Genomic DNA, 25,268 nt, shown 5'->3' with positions numbered 1-25,268 from the left:
AAGCCCAGCCCCAGTCTCCTAGCACGGTACTCCATCCCCCAAAGGTCTTGCTGCTTTGTTCTGTTCCTTATGGCTTTGTTGCTGAGCCCCAGGCTGAACAGAACTTAATGATGTGTGATTTGAGGGTTCATCCGGAACATTTTGTTTCTCCATATAATTGTGAGCCGAGGCAGAGATGTGTGTTGCTGGTTGCTAGGCAACCAGGTGTGACCCAGTGAATGCTGGGGGTGATGATTCTTCCCAGACAGAAGTGGCAGGTCCACCCACCCTCCCCTTTCTGCAGTGCCCCCTGAATCCAGACCCTCTCAGCCAGGCAAGTGAACTCCAGGGACTCAATGATGAGGGGGACAGAATGCAAAGTAAGTGTAAACAGGAGAGGGTGAGAATTCCAAACCAACAGTAAATGGGTTCAGGCCTAAAGGAAAACTAAAGTGGAGGACCTATCCCAATATGCAGGAAAGGTCCTTTAGATAATAACAGCCCTCACTCTTACCATGTACCAAACACTGTTTTGAGCACATTAGTGTAGTGTTAGACACTCAGTTGTGTCTGACTCTTTGCAGCCCCATGGACTGTAGCCCACTGGGCTCCTCTGTCCATGGAATTCTCCAGGCAAGAATACTGGAGTGGGGTGCCAATCCCTTCTCCTTTCTTGCCATTCTTCCTTCTCTAAGCATATTGTTGTTGTTGTTGTTCAGTCACTCAGATGTGGCCGATTCTTTGTGATTCCATGGACTGCAGCACGCCAGGCTTCCCTGTCCATCACCAGCTCCCAGAGCTTGCTCAAACTCATGTCCATCGAGTCGGTGATGCCATCCAACCATCTCATCCTCTGTCGTCCCCTTCTCCTCATGCCTTCAGTCTTCCTCAGCATCCGGGTCTTTCTATTGAGTTGGCTCTTCGCATCAGGTAGCCAAAGTATTGGAGACTCAGCTTCAACATCAGTCCTTCCAATGAATATTCAGGATTGATTGCCTTTAGGATTGACTGGTTTGATCTCCTTGCAGTTCAATGGACTCTTAAGAGTCTTTTCCAACACCACAGTTCAAAACCATCAATACTTTGGCGCTCAGCCTTCTTTATGGTCCAGCTCTCACATCCATACATGACCACTGGAAAAACCATAGCTTTGATTAGATGGGCCTTTGTTGGCAAAGTAATGTCTCTACTTTTTAATATACTGTCTAGGTTTGTTATTGTTTTTCTTCCAAGGAACAAGCATCTTTTAATTTCATGGCTGCAGTCACCATCTGCAGTGATTTTGGAACACAAGAAAATAAAGTCTCTCGCTGTTTCCATTGTTTTCCCATCTATTTGCCATGAAGTCATGGGACCAGATGCCATGTTTAGAATGTTGAGTTTTAAGCCAGCTTTTTCACTCTCCTCTTTTCACTTTCATCAAGAGGCTCTTTAGTTCCTCTTTGCTTTCTGCCATAAGGGTGGTGTCATCTGCATATCTGAGGTTATTGATATTTCTCCTGGAAATCTTGATTCCAGCTTGTGCTTCATCCAGTCCAGCATTTCACATAATGTACTCTGCATATAACTTAAATAACCAGAGTGGCAATATACAACCTTGACATAAGCACATTAACAAGTATTGACTCATTGTATCTTCACAGCAAGCCTAGGAGGGAGGTACTGTCAAAATTCCCATTTTAGAGACTGGAAAACTGAAGCACCTGGGGGTTGTGTCCAGCCTGTAAGTGGCAGAACCCCTTCATAGATCAGTGCAAAGAGATGACTTGTTGGAAAAGACCCTGATGCTGGGAAAGATTGAAAGCAAGAGGAGAAGAGGGCTGCAGAGGATAAGATGGTTAGATAGCGTCACCAACTCAATGGCAAACTCCAGGAGATAGTGAAGGACGGAGGAGCCTGGCATGCTGCGATCCATGGGGTCACAAAGAGTCGGATATGACTTAGCATGACTCAACAACAACAACAAAAAGTATCAGAAGCAGGTGATCTGGCCCCAAGTCCAGCACCAAAACAAATGGGTGGGCCTGAGACCTGACTGGGGGTCAGCAGGGAGAAGTGGAACACAGGAGAGATTTACTCAAAAACTGGAGTTGAATCAATTCAGTTCTTATCGTGGCCCTACTGTGCACAGGACAGTTTCCCTTATACAGAAATGAGGTGAAGAACTGGAGGAAAAGGAGTGGAGGCAGATAGACCCAAGCCGGCCATCGAACTATTCACTAGGGTGTGGTGGTTACTGTGAGAGAAGAGAAAGGTGCTGGGAGAGGATGGTGTTGAGGCAGACCCCAGAGGAAAGGAGACAGACCCAGACCTGGAAAAGGAACCAAAGTTGGAAGGAGAGGCATTTCACCTGGGATTAGAATGAATTTTTTACACATCTGTCTCCACCCTAGACTGCAAGCTCCTCAAAGCAGGAATAACATGCATTAATGGAATTAATAACCTGGGAAGGGTTGTGAATTTCACATACCTTGGACTGGACTTATTTCTCATAGGAAAGCAGGACTGTATCAGCACCCGCAGAATTTGAAGTGGAGGGGAAGTATTCATTTCTGTGTCCTTACGAGACAATACGTATCTGACATTTTGGATGCAGCAATCGTGAAATGTTTATTTAACAAATATGTGAACAGAGAGGAAAAGGGAATCAAAGAATGAATGGATTAGTGAGTGAGAGAAAGGGATTGGTTTTAATTGTTAAAGAGGGGATATTAGACACTGTTGAGCATTTAGAGCCAATGCACTTTCCAGAGTGGGGACATACGGGTCTGAGGGGCACTTAGGAGAGATCAGAGCATCATTCACTGTGAGTCAGAGGATGACGGTTCGGGAAGGGACGTCCACTAAGGAGCCATTGCAGGGACAGCCAAATGAGAGATGCGAGGACCCCAGACTCAGATGGTGATCTCAGGCCTGAAGAAGAAAGGTCAGATCCAGGAAATCCCAGGGCGTCTGGCCAGTATGGTCAGAAGGGGGGATAGATTTCAAGGAAATGAAGAGCTTGGTCTTAGACCTCCCAAGTTGGAGTTGCATTAATAAATAAGACATCCAGGTGGGTCTACCTTGTGGGCCTCTTGACATCCTGAGCCAGGGGTTGAAAGAGAAAGAGGACAGGACAGCAAATTCCTGAAACACAAGCCCCCACTTCCAGACCCAAATCTGGGGCAGACATCACTAATCAATCCAGATACACAGACTCTTCAAACTCAACTCCAGGTAGCCCTTGCTAATAAGTCACAGTTGACTTGCAAGATGAAATTAATTTGTGGCTCCTGTTTGAGAGGTGGCAAGAATAGCCCTCAGATTTGACTATTCTCTGAAAGCCGAATTAGAAGAGGGAAAGGGGTAATGAGGGAGCAGTGAGGCCTGAAAGTTAAGGTCAGATATAAGCCACCCGAGGTCCAGGTAAGAATCATGACATTTTCCCTCTGTAAGAAAGACTCGGAAGGCTTACAGAGTTTAAACAGTTAAACTCTCGAAGAGGTTTTTGTTTTTAAAGAACTTTGTTTTGTTTTTTGTATTTAGTTATTTTTAATTGATTGATGATTGCATTACAATATTGGTTTGATTTCTTCCATACGTCAATATAAATTAGCCATAGATGTCCCCTATGTCCCCTCCCTCCCCGCTAGGTTGCCACAGTGCCCAGGCTTGAGTTCCCTGAGTCATACAGCAGATTTCCATTGACAATCCATTTTACATATGGCAGTATGTATGCTTCCATGCTACTCTCTCCATTCATCTCACCCTCCCCTTCCTCTCCCCTGCCCTTGTTCGTAAATCAGTTCTCTATGTCTGTATCTCCACTGCTGCCCTGCAAATAGGCTCATCAGTACTATCTTTCTAGATTCCACATATATGCATTAATATACGATATTTGTCTTTCTCTTTCTGACTTACCTCAGTCTGTATAATAGGCTCTAGGTTCACCTATCTCACTAGACCTGACTCAGGCGCGTTCCTTTTCATGGCTGAGTGGTATTGCATTGTATACGTGTGCCATCGTTTCTGTATCCATCTATCTGTCGATGGCATCTAGGTTGCTTCCATGTCCTAGCTGCTGTAACTAGAACCGCAGCAAACGATGGGGCACGTGCATCTTCTTCAGTTTGGGTTTCCTCAGAGTATGTGCCTAGAAGTGGGATTGCTGGGTTGAATGATGGTTTTGCAAAGAGTCAGGCATGGCTGGGCAACTGAACAGCAACAATATTTTATTATTGTTCCTAGTTTTTTAAAGAGTCTCCATATTGTCTTCCATAGTGGTTATATCGATTTACATTCCCACCCGCAGTGCAGGAGGGTTCCCTTTTCTCCACTTCCTCTCCAGCACTTGTTTGTGGATTTTTTGATGATGACCATTCTGACCAGTGTGAGGCGATATCTCACTGTAGTTTTGATTTGCATTTCTCTAATAATGAGTGATGTTGAGCATCTTTTCATGTGTTTATTAGCCATCTGTATTAAAGGAACTCTTTTTTTAAGCAATATCACCCAGCTATTGGGCTTCCCAGGTGGTGCTAGTGGTAAAGAACCCTCCTGCCAGTGCAGGGGACTTAAGAGACATGGGTTCGATCCCTGGGTTGGGAAGATCTCCTAAAGGGGGGCATGGCAACCCACTCCAGTATTCTTACCTGGAGAATCGCATGGACAGAGGAGCTTAGCAGGCTATAGTCCATGGGTCACAGAGTTGGATATGATTGAAACAACTTAGCACACATGCACACACCTAGCTATTATTATTCATTTGTCCCAAGTAGTGAAAATGCATCCAGTCTTATGAAGAATAATATTCTGAAGGTACAGTTTGACAACTTTCCTGAGAAGCCTGACTAGTCTCAACTGACTTCAGTTTTATTGTTTGGTAAAGGTCCTAAGGAACATACTTTTCTCCTACCGTGGACTCTGTAGCCTGCCAGCCTTTCATGCCGCGCCTGCTTCATGAGAACCTACTATGTCTTGGGCTCTATTCGAGGTAACAGGACAGTCTTCACCATGGAGCTCCCAGCAAATTAGGGCAAGAGCCAGCCTCAGAGCCAGCTATGGTCTCACCAGTGACCAGCCCCGGTGACCCTTCCTCTTTCACAGCCAGCTTAACAGCTGGAAAAAGAGTGTGTTCTGTCATCTTCCAAGAAAGCATCGTAGTCAACCTGCCAGCATGCCTGCTCCCGACTCTGCATGGCTGGTCAACAGAGCAACCGCCCCTTCTCCCCCAGACAAGGGCGGACTCACCCCCCAGCAGGACGGGCATGGCGGGGCTGGCCGCCCTCAAGCATCACAGGAAGGAGGTTCCCAAAAGCAGACACAAGTGATTTCTCCCGGGCTTGAGGTTAGCACAACTGCAGAAAGGCTTGCTAAGGGAAGCACACGCTCCCAAAACAACACACTTCTAAATAAGAACACACTTCAGAGAGAACATGGCGCATGTCTAGAGAGAAACTTCACTGGGTTTTGCCAGGAATCAGTAAATGGTGTGACGATCACCATGGCTGCTCCAGTTGGAGTCACTGGGTGTGTTTTCACAGCTGTCCCCTTGCTCTCAGTATTAGCTTGAGCCTTGGTTAGTCCAGCATGGGCTTTCCTGGTAGCTCAGATGGTAAAGAATCTGCCTGCAATGCGGGAGACCCAGGTTCAATTCCTGGGTCAGGAAGATCTGTTGGAGAAGGGAATGGCAACCCACCCCAGTATCCTTGCCTGGAGAATCCCATGGACAGAGGAGCCTGACGGGCCACAATCCATGGGATTGCAAAGTCAGACACAACTGAGCAACTAACGCTTGGTCAGTCCAGCATCTTTATCCAGCTCGAGGCTGCGCCCGGCACCACACCAGTCCCCTGAGCAAAGGGACAGGAAGTAGCCGGCCCCTGAAACAACAGTGATGCTGACCCTTCTTCTGTTGCACGGGCAGTGACAGAGGTGGCCTTTGCCAAGTTATTGGAGAGACACACAGAACATTTAAAGTATAAAAGAATGCCCGACAGTGTGGGGAAGCAACAACATCAATGATAGGTTCCTGGTGCAAATGCTTAGGCTGTCCTGAAAGAGCCTGTGTCGCAGAGCAACAGGGGCATGGGGTCTTGGCATCTCCAGACTGGGGTTCCAGTCCTACCCATGCCTCTGATGGCTGCATGCACTCAGTCAGGCCTCTTCATCTCCCTCCTCCATGGGGTGTTACAAGGCTATCAGCTTCTGCAGCTGAAGTCCTTTAACCCATACACGTGTGTGTGTGTGTGTGTGTGTGTGTGTGTGTGTGTGTGTGTTCGGTCGTGTCTGACTGTAAGCCAGAACTGTAGCCCGCCAGGCTCCTCTGTCCATGGAATTTTCCAGGCAAGAATACTGGAGTGGGTTGCCGTTTCCTACCCACGAGGATCTTCCCGACCCAGGGACCAGGCCCATGTCTCTGGTGCCTCCTGCATTGGCAGGCAGATTCTTTACTGTGTCACCAGTGCCTACTCTATGCCAAGCACTGTGGGCCAGGCATTGCCTTAGATAGCCCTCTCCTCAGGTCTCTGGGGGCCTGCAGGATCTCCCTGTTTTATAGCCCAAGTGGCCCAGAGAAGGTGCGTGACTTGTCCCAGGTCACACAGCTGCGGAAAGGGGAACAGCTGGAGCCACCGTTAGTCATTGGAGGCCGTGACCACACAACTCAGTGCCCAGAGGGTCAAAATGAATAAGTGCGTGTCTCACCCGCTGCCAGAAGAGCTTGAGTCCGTGTGTGGCAACAGCATTGCACGGTTAGACGACCACGTGTGTGTAGAAGAGCCAGGGAGTGTGGGGGTGCCATTCCTGCTCACTAGTGTGTGACCGGTGCTTGCTGAGATGCTGGTGCGGGCGAGTGCACGGCCACCGTTCAGCGAGCGAAGGAACGGGCAAGCGAATGAAAGGAGGAGTCAGGCCACACACGCTCTAGTTCAGGACGGGACTCGGGCCAGCTTCCCTGGGGTCCCTTCCCGCTCTGCCGCTTCCTAGCTGTGTGTAAGACGGGATGATAATAGTGTCCCCTTCAAGGAGCCACGCTGGGGATTGAGTGAGTCTGCACACATGAACGCCGTTAGCCTAGAACCTGGCATGGAGTAAGCACTAAGTGTGGCCTGCGAGGATGGCGAGGACCAGTGGTTTAGCCAGAGGGTTTCGTGTCTGTGTTGTTATTTAGCATTAGAGCTGTTGCTCTGTGCTGTTTGCTCTCTGCTAGTACCAAGTGTGGATCCAGCCGGGGACCCGCCCCTCCCCCTCCTTCCCCCTCCCCCTCCTTCCCCCCTCCCTCCTCCCCCCTCCCTCCTCCACGGGCACACGGTGAGTGGTTCCTGCCTGCCAGCCATAACCAAGGACACAAAATGAACTGACGCAGATCTTGCCTTTCAGGAGCTCAAAATTAAGTAATCCCCGGAGTCAGTTGAAATACCACTTAATAACTTCCATAAGGGGGGTGGTGGGGGAGGTAAGATGCACAGAAGGGCCATTAGATGAGAGTAAGGCCAGCCGGGGCGGCTTCCTGAGGAAGGTGCTGCGACCCGTCCCAGGAGGGTGAGGCCGGAAAGGCAGCCAGGCATGCAGATGGCCAGGCCGAGGGAGCGCAGGCACGCTGGAGGCAGCAAGACGCGGTGAGAGGCTGGCCGTCAAAGTGGCCTCCTCGGTGGGCTGCCCTGTAGCTGTCCTGCCCCCTCACGCAGGGCAGGCTCACCCCTTCCGACAGTGGGCAGCACCTCTGTCGGGCCACAGGCTCACCCGGCAGGCTTAGAAGGCCCCTCATGGAAGCTTAATGGCTTTATGAATGAATGATACAATTACAGGAGAAGTGGATCTCAGAATTTCTGAGCAACAAGGGCCCTTAGAGGACTAGTCCAAGCTCCTTGGTCCAGAGGAAGGAGAGGCCCAGCAGGGTCACACAGCCAGTGACTGATTAGAGGAAGATCAAGATGGGACGCCAGGCTCCAGCCTCAAACACTCACACCTCACAACCTGTTTTTGTGTGTGTATTAATCGCTCAGTCGGGTCCAACTCTTTATGACCCCGTGAACTGTGGCCCACCTGGCTCCTCTGTCTATGGGGATTTTCCAGGCAAGGATACTGGAGTGGGTTGCCATGCCCTCCTCCAGGGGATCTTCCCAACCCAGGGAGCGAACCCAGGTCTCCCACATCACAGGTGGATTCTTTGCCATCTGAGCCACCAGGGAAAGTTTTTAGTTTGGGTTCCTCAAAAGCAGAGTGTGAGCCAAGGGTGGGATGCAGGTGGTATGTTTGGGAGTCATCTCGGGAGTGAGAGAGCAAGAGAAGAAAGCAGGGAAGAGAGAAATGCCATTGGAGGTGTGCTGGTGACCTGATTACACTGCAGGGGACCAGGGCTATGGCCCACTTGACCTTGGCAGGGAGCATGTGGGAAGCACCTGAGAATTATCCCTCCAAGGGTATAGGAGCATCTATCCTGACTCCCAGCTCCCACTGGGGTCTGGGGTAATTCTCATCACTTCTGGGCCCCCTGCTTAGTGGCACCCGATGAACCCCCAGCTGCAGGAAGAGCCCTGAAGCTGAAGACAGATTTGGAGGACATGTGAAGGGTGTGGCCAGCGTGCTCCGGAGCTGCCTGCCATGGCTGCAGTGTGGAGTCATGGAGGACCGAGGGGCTGGGGCACAAAAACTCTTGCCACAGTTCCTTATGAGATAATAATAGTGCCAGCCATGGTTTTCTTCATCGAAATGTTTCCCTGCACCAAGTGCAATGCTGCGTCCATTATGTTCATCAGCTGAGGAAACAGGGACCAGTTATCCCCTTGGAGGATTCCCAGGGGGCTCAGCGGCAAAGAATCTGCCTGCAATGCAGGAGACGCAGGTTTGATCCCTGGATCAGAAAGGCTCCTGGAGGAGGGAATGGCAACTTACTCCAGTATTCTTGCCTGGAGAATACTATGGACAGAGGAGCCCAGCAGGCTATAGTCCATAGGGTTGCAAAGGTCAGGCACAATTGAAGTGACTTAGCTCTCAATTACACTATTAATGGGGCTTCCCTGATAGCTGAGTTGGTAAAGAATCCGCCTGCAATGCAGGAGACCCCAGTTCAATTCCTGGGTCAGGAAGATCCACTGGAGAAAGGATAGGCTACCCACTCCAGTATTCTTGGGCTTCCCTTGTGGCTCAGCTGGTAAAGAATCTGCCCGCAATGTGGGAGACCTGGGTTCGATCCTTGGGTTGGGAAGATCCCCTAGAGAAGAGAAAAGCTACCCACTCCAATATTCTGGCCTAGATAATTCCTTTGATTGTACAGTTCATGGGGTCGCAGAGTCAGACATGACTTAGCAACTTTCACTTTCACACTATTAATGATTAAAATCATAAAAATGAAAGGGATGTTTGGTGAGCTATGAGAACATTCAAAAACAGGTTCAATCTGAAGGGGACAGAGAGACAGGTTTAGCCGAGTTCAATGTGAATGAGAGGGAAGAGCAGTCCAAGCAGCAGGAACAGCATGTGCAAAGGCCCTGAGGCAGGAGAGCACTTGTATTGAACCTGTACTAGAGAGCCTGGTGGCACTGGGGTGTATCGGCAGGGTGGAGGAATAAGACTTAAGAAGAAATCAGGGGTCACACTGTCCAGGGCCTTCCAGATCTTGGCAAGGAGAGTAGATGTCTCTCTGTGCAACGGAAGCCCCTGGAGCATCTTCAACAAGGGCCTGACATTCATACAGTGCACTTCATGCTTTTAAAACATCCCTCTGACCACTAGGTGGAGAATCGGTTGAAGGTGCCTAACTGAAGTCCTCCTGGACTGATGAGCAGGCAGTGAAGGGGAGTGGTCGGATCAGAGTTAAGTATTCCTTTAAGTGGAAGGACACACAGGTACTAAGTGATGAAGCCAAGTTTTTAACCGAGGAATATTTGTCTCCAAGCTCATATCTAAAAGGAGGGCCATTTCCTCTCCAGGGGCTCTTCCTGGCCCAGGGATCAAACTGTGTCTCCTGCTTTGCAGGCATATTCTTGACCACTAGCACCACCTGGGAAGCCCCTCATATCAAAAGGTTATATGGAAATAAGTGTACATTTTCTTATAGTACATACTGATTTCCCCCTTTCAATTAAACTTTGAATCATTCAAATAAAACATGAATACATTCTCCTGGGTTAAAATAAAAATATTTTAGTTCAAGTTAGAGTCCCAGCAGCTGCAACCAATCAGATTGCCGTTTTCCTCCCCAGAGGTTCCACCATCATAAGTTTGGAGCAGATCCTTAAAGAACCTTTGCTACATATTTACATATATATGTACCTATAGGAAATATAAACTATGGCTTTACTGAGTTTTCTGTTTCGCATAAATGGAATCAAACTGTACACATTGCTCTGCAACTTGCCTTTTTCACTCAGTTTGTGCTATATTAGTGCATATAAATGGATTGTGTTTTCTAATTGTTGCATAATATTTAATGGACTGGATGCACCACAGTGGATTTAGCCCACTCACTTTCCAAAGACGGAAATGCATTTTTCTATAAATGTTACAGCTTTTGAAGGGCTCGTGTTTTTTTTTTTCCTTTTAAAATGTAAGACTTTTATTTATGCTAATGGAGGTACCCACACTGCAGTGACAACACAAATATTTAACAACTCCGAGCCTGGTGACTAAATTTTCCCATTTTCTTCAGGTGCCTGGAATCCCTGGGAGTTAGCTCTTGTCTGTTGCCAAGTCTGTGTTTATAGCTCAAGGCTGTCTCCAGAACAGGGGAAATGGTGGAGTTATTGACTTTTAGCTGCTGGGCCCTGAAATAGGCACCCTGGCGTGATATAGAAATAGCACAGCTGTGGATTCTCAAAGACCTGGGGTCCAATCCCGGCTGTAGCTGTGTGACCTTGAGCAAGTCACTTGAGCTTTCTGAGCCTCAGTTTTCCCATCCACAAAATGGAATTTGTAATCCTTGTCTTATAGACTGGCCAGAGGTGAATGCAAGCTCCATGTGTTAAGTGATGATCCCTGCCTGCAGCCCCAGCATACGGGAGGGAATGGGGTGATGGTGTGGCGTGGGGCAGATGAGCTCGTCCTGCATCTCTAAAGGGGTCACTCGAGGTCATAGTCAATGAAAAGACGTGAATACTCTGTCGCTGCTGTCAGTGCCCTGTGAGGGTGCATTTGAGCTCAGAGGCTTTCTGCCCAGATTCTGGGCCCCTCGGTGTGCCAGGCACTTATATAGTTGTGCGCCTTTCATTTGCACCCCAGCAGGCAGAAACAGCGAGTCCCCCCTCTGCCCCAACTTACAGATGAAGAGACTGAGGTTCTGAGGGAGTGTCACTTGCCCAAGTGGCAGGTTGAGGCTAGAATTTGGTCCCTCTGCTTCTGGAAGCTTCCCTGAGGCTGCAGGCAGCCGCTCAGCAGAGCGCCCCGTCCTGGACCAACAGGGATGTTGCACCTCTCATGATGACATCGCGGATGTCTGTGTTCAACCATCAAGACCCTTTCACAGAAGGAGACAAAAGCGGCTTTTCTGGCCTCCTTTTTTCAAAAGGCTGCTGCTGCTGCTGCTGCTGCTAAGTCGCTTCAGTCGTGTCCGACTCTGTGCGACCCCATAGATGACAGCCCATCAGGCTCCACTGTCCCTGGGATACTCCAGGCAGAAACACTGGAGCAGGTTGCCATTTCCTTCTCCAATGCGTGAAAGTGAAAAGTGAAAGTGAAGTCGCTCAGTCATGTCCGACTCTTAGCGACCCCATGGACTGCAGCCTACCAGGCTCCTCCGTCCATGGGATTTTCCAGGCAAGAGGACTGGAGTGGGGAGCCTTTGTCTTCTCCGCCAAAAGGATGAGATAAAGGCTACTCAGAGGTCACCAAAGGACAGTTTGAATCAAATCTCTTAAACGATGCTGATGGAGAGAGAATGTGAAATGTCCATAATTTTGTGTGTACATTAAGGCTCAGTTTTTTTTTAAGCTAATGAGCAAGATGAGAACCTTTTGGTGAAAAGGGCCTGGGCCAGGAGTCAGGAGTCCAACCCCAGCTTTGCAGCTGAATCACTGTATCTGAGCCAAGATACTTCCCCATCCCTGGGCCTCACTTTTCCACCTGCCAAATGGAAGAATGAGACTGGCTGACCACAGGACTTGTCCTGCTCCAGCAATGGGGCAACCTGGGGCAGGGGACAGAGAGAGTGGAGTGCTTTTGGTATAGGGTTGCCAGATTTAACAAAGAAAAGTATAGGATATCCAGTGAAATTTGAATTCCAGATAAAAAAATAATTTTTATTAGCGTGTCCCCAATATTATAGGAGACATAACTTAAAAGTTATTTGCACGATACTGCACGATACTGGAAGCTTGGGGCTGGTGCACTGGGACGACCCAGAGGGATGGTATGGGGAGAGAGGAGGGAGGAGGGTTTAGGATGGGGAACACATGTATACCTGTGGCGGATTCATTTGGATATTTGGCAAAACTAATACAATTTTGTAAAGTTTAAAAATAAAATAAAATTAAAAAAAAAACACAAATAGGTGAATCACACATAAAAAAAAAGTTATTTGCTGTTTATCTGAAATTCAAATTTAACTGGTCATTCTATATTTTGTCTGGCAACCCCATTCAGCACCTTCACCTCCACCGGACCCCTCAATTCTTTGATGCAGATAATTGATATCTTCACAGCTACTAGATGAACTCCTGGCCACCCACCTTCCCACCAGATCCTCACCACCCAATCCCAACCTTCCCACCAACACCCACTTTCCTGTTCACATAGAAATTCTAGAGCCGTGAGCTGAGAGGCTTCATGGGTCTAGGAATTCCTACAGCAGAGATAGGGGTGGAGATGCAGCTGAACTTGGGGACTTAAATCAGTGGAGAGATGTATGTCCGTGTGTATCACAAAGGCTGGAGGGACACAGTGTCTGTGGGTGCTCACAAGCGGCTGATCTCATCGTGGGCCACGTCTACATGTGTGCACACAAACTAGGGGCACTGCTTCCGTGTGTAACCAAGAACCTGGCCAGGGCAAAGCCTCAGAGCCTGGGGGAAAAGCCAGTGTGTGTCCAGTACAGCTGGACAGAGATGCACTTTGGGGGCAAAGCTTCCTCAGGTAGCCAATGACACAAGCAGCCGTTACAACAAATCATTCCTGTTCAGCAAAAGAACCCACATTCTGCACTCAGCTCTCTTCTTGTACATAATTAATAGAATACAAATTCTGACTCCAGCAGAAGACTTGAGCCACATGCTGGGGCGTTTTTTAATTTGTTCACCCTGAGGACACACTTCCCTCACCTGTACTGTTCACAGAGAGCTTCCACGCCCCTTCCTCTGTGGAATACAGCTTACCACAGCCTCGGGCTTATTTTGCTCCCATTTTAATGATGAGAACACTGAGTTTCCAGGGGATGAAACAACCAGCCCAAGTTCATCCGCAAACCTGACTCCTCACCCAGTACTCTGTCCTCTGCCTTTTGTACAAAGAGAAACTCAGGTTCGAAAATCTATGGTTCCACACAGTGTCTGCTATCAACTGCATTTGGGTCTCTGAATTTTCAAGGCCTTCCTGGCTTTGTCCCGCGGATATTTGACACAGTATTTTAATTTTTAATATACTAAATGGTGAGATGCCCTTTAATCTAAATTGAATCTCCAGCACCATTCATCTCTCACACCAGCCTGGTAGTTTTCCTCCCAAAATAGGCACTGTTAATTTTCAGCCTGAGGGTGAGGAGACTTTAAATTTCTGCTCCTGGGAAGGGCATGAGCGGTGGCCTGGGCCAGGTGGACTTTCCTACCTGTAGGTCTCCATAACAGCTGTCTTTGGATATAAGGTTGCCACAGCCACCAGTCCCCACTTTCAGCCCTTCGGCCAAGTCCATCCTTCATGCCGTATATGAGGAAACTGAGGTCCAGAGAGAAGTGGGTTGTCTGCAGTCACACGGCCCTTCCGCTGTGCCTGTCCTCTCCTTGACCAGCCTCCTTTCCTTCTCACTGAAAACTCATCTCTTCAGTCTTACTCCTCCAGGACGTTGTGATTAATGACACCACTGTCTTAACTGAACAACAATGACCCAATATCCTCACTTGAGGGCTTCCCTGGGGGCTCAGTGGTGAAGAACCCACCTTCAGTGCAGGAGATGCAGTTTCGATCCCTGGGTCAGGAAGATCCTCTAGAGAAGGAAATGGCAAACCACTCCAGTATTCATGCCTGGAGAATCCCATGGACAGGCTACAGTCCATGGGGTCGCAAAAGAGTTGGACGTGCCTGACAGACCAATGCTTTTCACTGTGAACACATATTAGCCACTCCAGCACGGGAGGCTGGGGGCAACATTTCCATGTGCTTAGAACAGGGCCAGCCTGGGTCCTTGGGTCCCAAGAGTGTGCCATGGCTGGGTCTCATGAAGGCCTCCGTCTCCCCATCTATGAAAAGAGCATAACACAGCTCAAGCTCCCTTCCTCCTAGTGCACAGGCAGGACAGTGGATCTCCAGCGCTTCCTGTACTGATAGGCAAGGCCAGTGGGGTTGGGGGAGGTCTCCTTGGGAACAGGACACCCTCAGGCTCTTCTGCAGGTCTCAGCCAGTCTGGCTCTTGGAGGCAGTAGGTGGGTGTCTTACTATGAACATCAGAAGAGGCTCAGCACCCAGAACCCCATTTCAGAGGCATGTCCATCTCCTGTACCCCTGAACCACAGACTGTAGGATCCCAGGACCACCAAGCTCCTATATTCCTGAGCAAGGGGCTCTTCCCTTCGCAGGACTCCCCCAGCACCCGCACGGGGCAGGCATACAGAGAAACACGGGTTGAATGAATAACGGGATGAACAAAAGGCTATTAGAGTCGTAGGCCCTGTGATGTGATAGCTTGTCTATGATGGTAGATATTGGGCCCTGGGTCCCCTGCAACTGGAACAGCAGAATGCCCCAGTCCTCCAACTCCAGCACACTGTGATGCTGTTCAGGAGATCTTCTGGGTGGAAGCTAGCATTGGGCACAGGCTCCTGGTGGGTTCCTGCTGGTTTCCTGCCTTGTTTTTGCCTCTCTCCCGCTGCCACGCGGCCGCCCCCCTCAGAGCGATTCCTGGGCATGTGTGTCTCCCCAGGACCCCCAGGCCGACCTCTCTGCACTCTGTCCACAGGTTTGCCGGGCACTGCTCCAGACCTGGAGAAGAGAAAGCAGATTTTTGGGCAAAACTTTATACCTCCAAAGAAGCCAAAAACCTTCCTGCAGCTCGTGTGGGAGGCCCTGCAGGACGTGACGCTGATCATTCTGGAAATCGCCGCCATCATCTCCCTTGGGCTCTCCTTCTACCACCCGCCTGGCGAGAGCAACGAAGGTAAGACAGCGCCTGGGACCTCCCGCTCCTGGCCTGCAGCACGCATGCCCAGCCACACCTCGGGGCACCTGGGGGCTCAAGGCCACCATTCCCTCCAGGCTGGGAAACTGAGGCCAAGGGGCAGTGGGTGGCTGAGCTGGACCCGGGGCCGAGAGCGCCTGGCCCCCCTTCTCCCATGTGGGAAACGCAGAGGCTGGATCAACCACGGTCATGTTAGAGTGAGCATTTGTCGAGCACTTAGTGTGCCGAGCTCTGGACCGAGATACCCTCCTCCTAACAACCCCATGACACAGGGGCCATGATGACGCCCATTTCAAAGATGTGCCTTGGGCACAGGGAAGTGCATTAACTTGCTCCAGGTCACCCAGCTAAGAAAGAGCCCTGAGATTTTGCCGTGGGGCTTGTTAAAGACACCACTGCCCAGACCACGCTCTTGTTGTTGTTCAGTCGTTCAGTCGTGTCCCATTCCTTGCCCATGCAGCCCATGGACTGCAGCATGCCAGGCTTCCCTGTCCTTCGCCATCCCCCAGAGCTTGCTCAAACTCATGTCCATTGAGTCAGTGATGCCATCCAACCATCTCATCCTCTGTCGTCCCCTTCTCCTCCTGCCTTCAATCTTTCCCAGCATCAGGGTCTTTTCCAATGAGTCAGCTCTTCACATCAGGTGGTTAAAGTATTGGAGCTTCAGCTTCAGTCCTTCCCATATTCAGGGTTGATTTCCTTTAGGATTGTCTGGTTTGATCTCTTTACTGTCCAAGGGACTCTGAAGAGTCTTCCCCAGCACCACACTTCTGAAAGCATCAATTCTTTGGCGCTCAGCCTTTCTTTATGGCCACTCTCTGGTTATGTTGAATGGAATCCAAGGGAGAGTGACCCCAAACTTCTACCCAGCTGCTCTCTGCGGGCTCCTCACTCTCACAGCTGACAACAGACCCTCCGAATCGCCCACCTATGGGCGGCATCCATGCTCCATCGCACACAGTGTCAGCCTCGGGCCCCTTGCCCTCTGGGTGCTCTAGCTTCTGAGTGATCCTGTTTTAGCTCCAACACTGGGGTCCCAGAGGCCCCCAACTGTGAGAAAAGCCATGATGACGTCAGAGCCCTGTGCAGCTGATATTCTGGAACAGGGATCACAAACTTCAGACCATGGCCACATCCTGTTTGTGTATGGCCCTTAAGCAAGTCACTTCCCTTCTGTGAATCTCAGTTTCCCCATCTGCTAAACAGGGCAACAGACCTCACCTGGAGGGGCTATAACAAGGAGGTGGTGGAGGGCCACGTGGACAGCCTGGCACACAGAGGGCACCCAGAGGTGCTGGGCCTGCTGCCGCTGTCGGGGGACCACCCTGGGCGTCCTGCCCTGCAAGTGTGAGGCGGGGATCTCACACTTGGTGCCTTGCGGGAGGAGGACTCTCAGTCGTGATCCTGTGCTTGGTTCAGGGCCAGCACACCCTGGTGGGGCTGATGCTGAGCACGCTTGGCCACGTGACGCATCTCGGGCTTGAGAGGACATCCTGAAATATGCCCTGGGTTCTGAATGGGGCCATTGCTTGGTGGGTGGAAGAAGTACTGCCCCACTCACCCGGGGAGGGTTCTGGAGTAAACCTACTTTCTCAGTCAGGACTTGTTAGCCCTTATGGAAAACCTCATAAATAAGTGAGGAGGTTGGGATTAATATATACACACTAATGGACATTAAAATAGATAACCAACCAGGACCTGCTGTACAGCACAGGGAACGCCGCTCAATATTTTGTAATAACATATAAGGAAACAGAATCTGAAAAAGAATAGATATGTACATATAACTGAATCACCGTGCTATACACGGGAAACTAACATGACATTGTAAATCAACTAGGCTTCTATTTTAAGAAAAGAAAACCTCAGCCTCCATTCTTCCTTTCATTCCAAATACTGAGCACCTGCCAAGGGCTAGACTTCACCAACTCCATGCAGCTTCCCTTTATCATGGCGAAGGTTTTTAAGCCTGAATCCCTCTACACATCTATACATAAATAGAAAGACAGGCAGACTGATAAATATATACACATAAACCACGGGCTATGTAGGATTACATAAGATATATTGTTTTGCTGCTAGATTTTTATAATCTGATTTGCATTAGTAGAAAAGTACAAATACTTCGTTATTAATTATTATTAGGCATCTTAATGTGCTTCATAAATAGATGATCTTTCTAGGTTCACTGCTTCAGGCAAGCAAATAAAAAGTGAAAACCAAATATAAGAAATAATCTTTATGGGCCTCATTTGCCCAAATGAGGAGGTGGTCCCTGAGGTTCCTTGTATGGCTGCTACCCCACTCTCTCCCACACCAAAACTTCCTGAGAAACTGGATAACCAAGTCTATCTGGTCAGCTACCTTTTTTTTTTTTTTACCTAATATTACTACTTGCGGCCATGAAATTAAAAGATGCTTACTCCTTGGAAGGAAAGTTATGACCAACCTAGATAGCATATTCAAAAGCAGAGACATTACTTTGCCAACAAAGATCCATCTAGTCAAGGCTATGGTTTTTCCAGTGGTTATTTATGGATGTGAGAGTTGGACTGTGAAGAAAGCTGAGCACTGAAGAATTGATGCTTTTGAACTGTGGTGTTGGAGAAGACTCTTGAGAGTCCCTTGGACTGCAAGGAGATCCAACCAGTCCATTCTAAAGGAGATCAGTCCTGGGTGTTCTTTGAAAGGACTGATGCTAAAGCTGAAACTCCAATACTTTGGCCACCTCATGTGAAGAGTTGACTCACTGGAAAAGACTCTGATGCTGGGAGGGATTGGGGGCAGGAGGAGAAGGGGACAACAGAGGATGAGATGGCTGGATGGCATCACCGACTCGATGGACATGAGTTTGAGTGAACTCCGGGAGTTGGTGATGGACAGGGAGGCCTGGTGTGGTGCAATTCATGGGGTCGCAAAGAGTCAGACACGACTGAGCGACTGAACTGAACTGAACTGAATATTACTAGTTGATTCCTTTTTTCTGTATCACCTCTTTCCAAAGAGGATTTAAAGCAAATAAGTTTGCTCCCTTGATTGAGATATAAATTTGACTTTGAACTGCCTGGCAACCAAAGCAGAAAGTGAATTGGGATGATTGGCATAGCTCAAGTTATCAGTTAGGAGGAAAGGTAGTTCTTTGAGAAGATAGCACACCCCCTGACAATGAATTGTGGGATAAACTTACACACAGGACCTTATATGCGATCGTGCTGTGTTGTTTCAGTCGTGTCCAACACTTTGGGACCCCATGGACTGTAGCCCACCAGGCTCCTCTGTCCATGGGATTCTCCAGGCAAGAATACTGGAGTGGATTGCCATGTCCTCCTCCAGGGGATCTTCCCCCATCCAGGGGATTGAACCGGCATCTCCTACGTCTCCTGAATTGGCAGGTGGATTCTTTACCACGCGCCATCTGGGAAGCCCAGGCCATTATGAGAGATGCATAATGGGCAGCATTCTTTGCAGAAATTTTGTAGAAAATAGAGAAGATGGTACACTGCTTCTTGCATAAGCCTCGAACAAAGCTAAGGCGCAACACAAAAGCATGATAAGGAGGGTAATTCTTACTATTTTTAGAGCCACCTCTAGTTGGGAGCTTTTAGGGTAAAAGTTCATTTGATAGTCACTTGACCCTCACAACAGCCCTGTGGGCAGATACTCTTATTACCCAGGAAACCGAGGCCCGGAGATGCTAAATGACTTGCAAGGGCAGACTCCAGGAACCGGCAGAACCGTGACTCAGACCAAGGCGTTCTGGCCCCCGAGCCCGCGCGCCTGGCGGTCGGCTGCCTTTCCTCAGAAAGGGACCAGGTTGAGTCAGTGCCACCCAGATAAGTGACCTCAGGTGACCCCGTGTAGTGCAAGCTTAGAACTCAGCGGACAGCGGGGAGAGGGGGTACAGTGGGAACACAGATCAGGTTCCCGGGGTGGTGCCCCACAGCCCTGCTCTCAGATGCCTGGGGTCGCCTCCATCCTAGCGAGGTGGGAGTCGAGGCCCAGAGAGGGGAAGGACTTGCCTGAGGTCACACAGATTGGAGGCAGGAGGGCTGGGTTTGGAACGCCAAGCTTCTGGTTCTTTCTACTGCCCTTCACTTCTTCCAGCTGAGACACCAGCTTAGGCCACAGTGGGTTGATAATGGCAGCTGAACACACTCTTTTCCTGAAGAACGGAGTTCTTAAACTTTGTGACTTACTCCTCCCTGACACCCAGGCCCCAGCCTGTGCTCTGAACCTTCCATGGTGCCTGGACCACCCCCCACCATGGCAGACATAGGCTGCATCAGTTACGTATAAAGTGATGCTGTGTACTAAGTTGCTCAGTCATGTTCACCTCTGTGCAACCCTATGAACTGTAGCCCCCCCAGGCTCCTCTGTCCATGGGATTCTTCAGGCAAGAATACTGGAGTGGGTTGCCATGCCCTTCTCCAGGGGACCTTCCCAACCCAGGGATCCAAGCCGCATCTCTTATGTCCCCTGCATTAGCAGGCAGGTTCCTGACCACTAGTGCCACCTGGGAAGCCATAAAACGGTGCTGGTGACGGACTAACACCAGACTGCCTTGCAGTACCCAGAACCCCTCCCTGTCTGCTTTCTTGGCTCAGAGACCTCTAGACACTTGTTGGAGGTCACAAAGCACTTTCATGGCAGGGCTAGGATAGGCATAACCCCTGCTCCCAACTCCCTGCCGTGACAGCTCCCTTAGTGCCAGAGAGCCAGCAGAGTGACCAGCACATAATAGGTGCTTAGAAAATGTTTGTGACTTGACCAGTTTTGAGAGTCCTTATTTGATGCCAGGCCCTGGTGACCACCTCAGAAGTAGTTCCTCCAGTTTACTGATGAACAGTTAGAGGGAAGGCCAAGTGGGTTCCCCAAAGTCACACAGACAGTGAGCAGACACACCTTAGAAAACCCTGGGTCCGAAGAGGGCAGTTGCAGTTTCCCCAGATCCTGTGGTCACAATCTCCAGATCCTGTCCCTGCCCCAGTCCAAGAGAGCCCAGAGGTGACCTCAGCAGGGCCCACCCACACCTCTCATTCTTCCCCTTCCTCTTCTCTTTCCCCTGATTGCCCCAGAGCAGCAGGAGGTGTTCTCAGGGCCTGGTGGCTCAGAGTGGTGAAAGGAACCCACACCTCTACTTTCTTGCCCTTGCAGGTACCATGTAGTCTTCAGACTGTAGGTCACACAGTGGCTCAGGGTATCAGTATCCTCACTGTGTATTGGAGGCTCAGATCCAGTAAGACCCTCCTGTGTGCCAAGCGCTGCCTGGAGCTTTGACCTTCCTCCCCTGGAGCCTGGCCTCAGTGACTCCCGCTTTGCAGACGAGCACACCGCAGTTCAGGGAGGGCAGGGACTTACCCAGGACCAGAGAAGGGCAGCAGCAGGGTTCGGGCCCAGCTTATTGAAGAGCAGGTCCTGCCCCAGCCTAGAGGCCTGCCTCACAGTTTTTGGAAGAATGGAAGGAAAGGATGTCAGCAAAGCTACCTTTTAGACCCTAAAGCACCTGCACTGTAGATTACCATGAGGCCCCTTCTGCCTGGCTGACCCACCCTGCCTGCTTCCTTCTGCTCTGTGCAGGATGTGCGACGGCCCAGGGCGGGGCAGAGGATGAAGGGGAGGCAGAGGCGGGCTGGATCGAGGGAGCCGCCATCCTCCTGTCAGTCATCTGCGTGGTCCTGGTCACCGCCTTCAATGACTGGAGCAAAGAGAAGCAGTTCCGGGGCCTGCAGAGCCGCATTGAGCAGGAGCAGAAGTTCACTGTGGTCCGGGCCGGCCAGGTGGTCCAGATCCCTGTGGCTGAGATCGTGGTTGGGGACATCGCCCAGGTCAAATATGGTAAGTGACCCCACTGTTGAGCTGGGTGCTAGAACTGGAGTCCAGGCAGGGGTGGGAATGGGCCAGGCAGACCCAGAGAAGCAGGCCCAGGGCAGAGGGTGGATTCCTGAAGGCTGACCCCAAGCTAAAATATTTTCTGAGCTTCTTGGAGAGGTGGAAGGCTCATTTCTGGAGGAGGTAGGATTCCAGAATGTATTTAAACCAAAAAATGGCAAATGCATGACACATGTACCACCACTCTCCAAACGGCTACCTTAGCAGACATTACTAATCAATCTCAGCTCAAAGCTGAGATAACATCATCAGATGACTTCTCAGCCCAGCACTCCAAGGACCACTAACACTCAGAGTGGGTTGATGAAGCGAAATCCCTTTCCCTTCTCTGATTTGGCTGTTGGTGGATGGTTGTTGTGCTAGAGAAGGTGTTATAGGGAGTGGACACGAATGAGCAAACATTCCAAGCCCATGATGCTGCCATGGAGAAAGTGAGCGGGCTGGTGCCAAAGGGGATTTAGCTGAGATATGTCCTAGGTAAGTAGAGGTAAGAGAAGGGGGAAAGGTTGGAGGACCCCTTCTCACCAGCCGTATTATCCTCCGATAATATTCCTGTCTTGGGGTCTATTCAGCCTAGTCAAGACAGGCCCTTCCCAAAGAATTTCCCCAAACCATAGTTGAGGCCAGAGAAGAATGAGTCATTGAGAAAACTGGGCCCCAAATCCATGCCATGCCAAGAGAAGCACCTTAGAAACTGAAGGACATGCCCATTTGAGTTCAGATAGAGGCAGGGCCCGACCTCAGCTCTCCAGGCCCCCTGCCCTTCACCGGGGCCCCAGGCTTCAGCTGCCCATTGGCCTGTGATGGACGCCACCTTGGTTCCTGCACCCTGGGAGCACCAGGCAGCCTGTTCCAGAAGGCGACTCCTCCTTGCAATCATGCTTGAAGGGAATATTCCAGCCTCTCCAGCCCCTGAGACCCTGCTGACAGCTCCCCTTGCCCTTCCTCCCACCAGGCGACCTCCTCCCTGCCGACGGCCTCTTCATCCAGGGCAACGACCTCAAGATCGATGAGAGCTCCCTGACGGGGGAGTCTGACCAGGTGCGCAAGTCGGTGGACAAGGACCCCATGCTGTTGTCAGGTGAGCTGCGGCCCGCCACGGGTCACTCCCGTCGCCGCTTCCCGCCCCCGTTCCCCAGGGGCGCCCATGGCCCTTGATGAGGCTGGAGGGTCTCAGAGCCTTTGGTCTTTGGCTCCAAATCTCTGGCCAGCTCGGCCCCAATCAAGAACTCCCTTCTTTTCCCCAGAACACATACACTAAGTCTACTGTGTTCTCCGTACTTCTCCAGGCCCTGGGGTGAGCCCAGTGAATAAAACTGATGATGAACTCCTGCCCTCCCCGCCACCATGGAACTTACCTTCTAGCGAATTGGTTTTTTAAAAGTTGAACATGGAAGTCTATTCCCATTAGGGACAAGAAAGAACCAGTCTGGTGACCGTTGTTTTAGAGGCATACTGTGTGCCAGGCACTGGTCTGGGGGCTGGGACCTAAGACAGATGAGGCCCCGGCCTTGAGGAGCTTGTGGTATCCTTAGGAGTCAGACAATATGAAAATTCCAGAGAGTAATAGATATACGCTTGAGAGTCCCTCGGACAGCAAGGATATCCAACCAGTCAATCCTAAAGGAAATCAACCCTGAATAGTCATTGGAAGGACTGATGCTGACGCTCCAATACTTTGGCCACCTGATGTGAAGAGCCGATTCATTGGAAAAGACCCTGATGCTGGGAAAGATTGAGGGCAGAAGAAGAAGGAGATGACAGAGGATGAGATAGTTGGATGGCATCACCAACTCAGTGACATCACTTTGAGCAAACTCTGGGAGATAGTGAAGGACAGGGAAGCCTGGCGTGCTGCAGTACATGGAGTAGCAAAGAGTCAGACATGACTGATCAACTGAATAACAGCAACGATAGATACTTGATGAAAATAAAGCAGGACAATGGAGTGCAGCTGGCTGGGGAGGTCGAGGAGGCCTGTAAGCTGAGGTGTGAATGATGACACAGAGCTGGTCTTTCAACGTCCAGAGGATGAGTATACCGGCAGCAGGAATGGGAAGTGCATAGGCCCTGAGGCAGGACTGGGAGCAAGATGGAGGGGTCAGATGTCAGGCCTGGTGTGCCGTGCTCAGGAGTTCATGAATGTTCTGAGTGTGATAAGTGCTCTCTAGAATCAGCAGTAAGCTGATCCCGTTTACATTTTTAAGACCTTGGTCTGACTGCTGCAGCGGGGGTGGCAGGAGAGGAGGGGTGACGCTGCAGAGCTGAGGCGCCAGTCAGGTGAAATACCTTCTCCGAACAGGACACCAAAAAGGCATTCCTGTCCAGCAGTGCTCAGCGCACATCGTCGGAGCAGCTGCTCTGAGCCAGGCTGAGCAGTGAGATACCTCCCTCCCTGACCCCACGATGATCCAGACTCACCCTCCAACCCTTGGAAGCCTCCAACCTGAGTAAGCAGGAGCAGGGGGGGCAGGGAGTAGACTTGCAAACAGCTAAGTCCATAGAAGAGGAGTGAGGAAGGTGTGAGAAAACCAAGGCAACAGAACCATCTAGAAGAGGTAGAATTGAGCGGGGTTTTAAAGAATCAGTAGGAGCCCACCAAGCAGAATTGTGGAGAAAGGGTCCTCCTAGCAGAGGCATAGCGGTCTAAAGGAGGGTGGAATTTCCTAGAAATATTACAAAGAGAAAGAGGAGCATGTCTACAGGGTATGATGGTGAAAAGAACTGAGAATCGGGTCTGGGGCATTTATTTAATCAAGGACTTATTCAATTATTCACTTATTGAGCACCTACTGTGTGCCAGTGGTTCATGGAACAAGCAAGGTGCCTGCCCTCCTGAAGCTTAGAATCTGGTAAAACAGACTGACAAGAAAGGAACAAACAAGCAGATATGTACCACAGTTTCGGATAGGGATAAGTCAGGTGAAGACATTACATCATTGTAGTGAGAAAGAGACCCTGAGGAAGGGGATGGGAATCTTAGTTGATCAGGGAAAAGCGTGTGTGAAGAGGTTGCATTTGAGCTAAAGGCAGAGCAGTGAGAGAAAGAGCATTCCAGAAAGAGGGACAGTAAGTGCAAAGGGCCGGGGGTCTGGCCGAGTGATCATGGAAAGCCATGAATGCCCTCTGGGAACTCAGAGCCACGTGGGAGCTCAGTAAATGGTCATCGCCCTGTGGCCTTGGTTCTGACCTCTGAGCTGAAGTGATTGTCAGAGAGGCAGTTACCCTTGAGAGAAGTGACTCGGTGGGTTATGAGGCTCAGTGCAAGTCGAGGGGAGGTGCTGGGCCTGAGTGGATGGGAGATGAAGGTTCCAGACAGTTTGGAGGAGAGGAGAGGTAGTTCCCTGGCAGGAGGCTGGGGAGATAAAATGTTCAGGATTACTGACCTGAATGAAACATCACCATGCAGCCATGAGGGTGGGCACAGATGTGGAAAAGAGCAATAGGGTAGAGGTGGATGGGAAGTCTGCTGGCCAGCCCAAGTAGGGTCAGCCACTCTAGTCTCAATCTATCCACCTGGAGGGAAGTCAAGACAAATGGAGGAGACCCTGGGCCTCTGGGTGTCAGGAAACAGGAGCCAGGGTCTCCTGTGATGTCTTTTGTGGGCAGAACAGAGAGGGTGTGCCGAGGCCAGGGGATCTCGGTCGGTTTGTGCTGACGCTTGCGTTGCTGGCAATCTGGTGGGAGGTTTCTAGCAGGCTTCCCTGGAGCTCTGTCCTGTTGCAGTACAGAAAGTGTGCCCATCAAGTTTGCAGAGCCCACACACCTAGGGAGGGTCAGAACCCATGAAAGGTGGCCAGAGTGCAGGGCGAACTAGACTCGAGAAAATGCAATGGACTCTGAGCTGCAGCCGACACCCTGAAATTCGAGGGGGAGGGGGGCGGTGGCTCAGCCCAAGCTCCGGGGGAAAGACGGTGAGAGAGGGGCATAGTCAGCCCGATGGAAAGCAAGCTGATTGGAGAGAGAATTCTGTGACAGTCAGAACCATTCTAGGAACAAAAGAGGCTGCCTGTGTGGTGATGAGTTCCCCACCACTGATTGTATGTAAGTAGGGCCTGGACAGACTGGGCGTGGGGTGGCTGTAGAGGAGGCCGGAGCACTG

The 25,268-nt window shown here is 50.3% G+C and overlaps 1 protein-coding gene across 5 annotated transcripts in view; it reads left to right on the top strand.

The window, feature by feature from the left end:
* Positions 1-25,268, top strand: part of ATP2B2 (ATPase plasma membrane Ca2+ transporting 2) — a 136,824-nt gene that overhangs the window by 38,304 nt on the left and 73,252 nt on the right. For all 5 annotated transcript variants that reach the window (XM_055556990.1, XM_055556986.1, XM_055556988.1 and 2 more), the window contains exons 3-5: positions 15,059-15,256; positions 20,855-21,112; positions 22,122-22,247. In XM_055556990.1, coding sequence (XP_055412965.1) covers positions 15,059-15,256; positions 20,855-21,112; positions 22,122-22,247 — 582 coding nt within the window. The remainder of the gene's footprint in view (positions 1-15,058; positions 15,257-20,854; positions 21,113-22,121; positions 22,248-25,268) is intronic.

Source organism: Bubalus kerabau, chromosome 20 (assembly GCF_029407905.1).
Source record: "Bubalus kerabau isolate K-KA32 ecotype Philippines breed swamp buffalo chromosome 20, PCC_UOA_SB_1v2, whole genome shotgun sequence".
NCBI classification, from domain to species: Eukaryota; Metazoa; Chordata; class Mammalia; order Artiodactyla; family Bovidae; genus Bubalus; species Bubalus kerabau.
The sequence above is the reverse complement of the archived record's forward strand: the minus strand, read 5'-3'. Positions and strand labels throughout refer to the sequence as shown.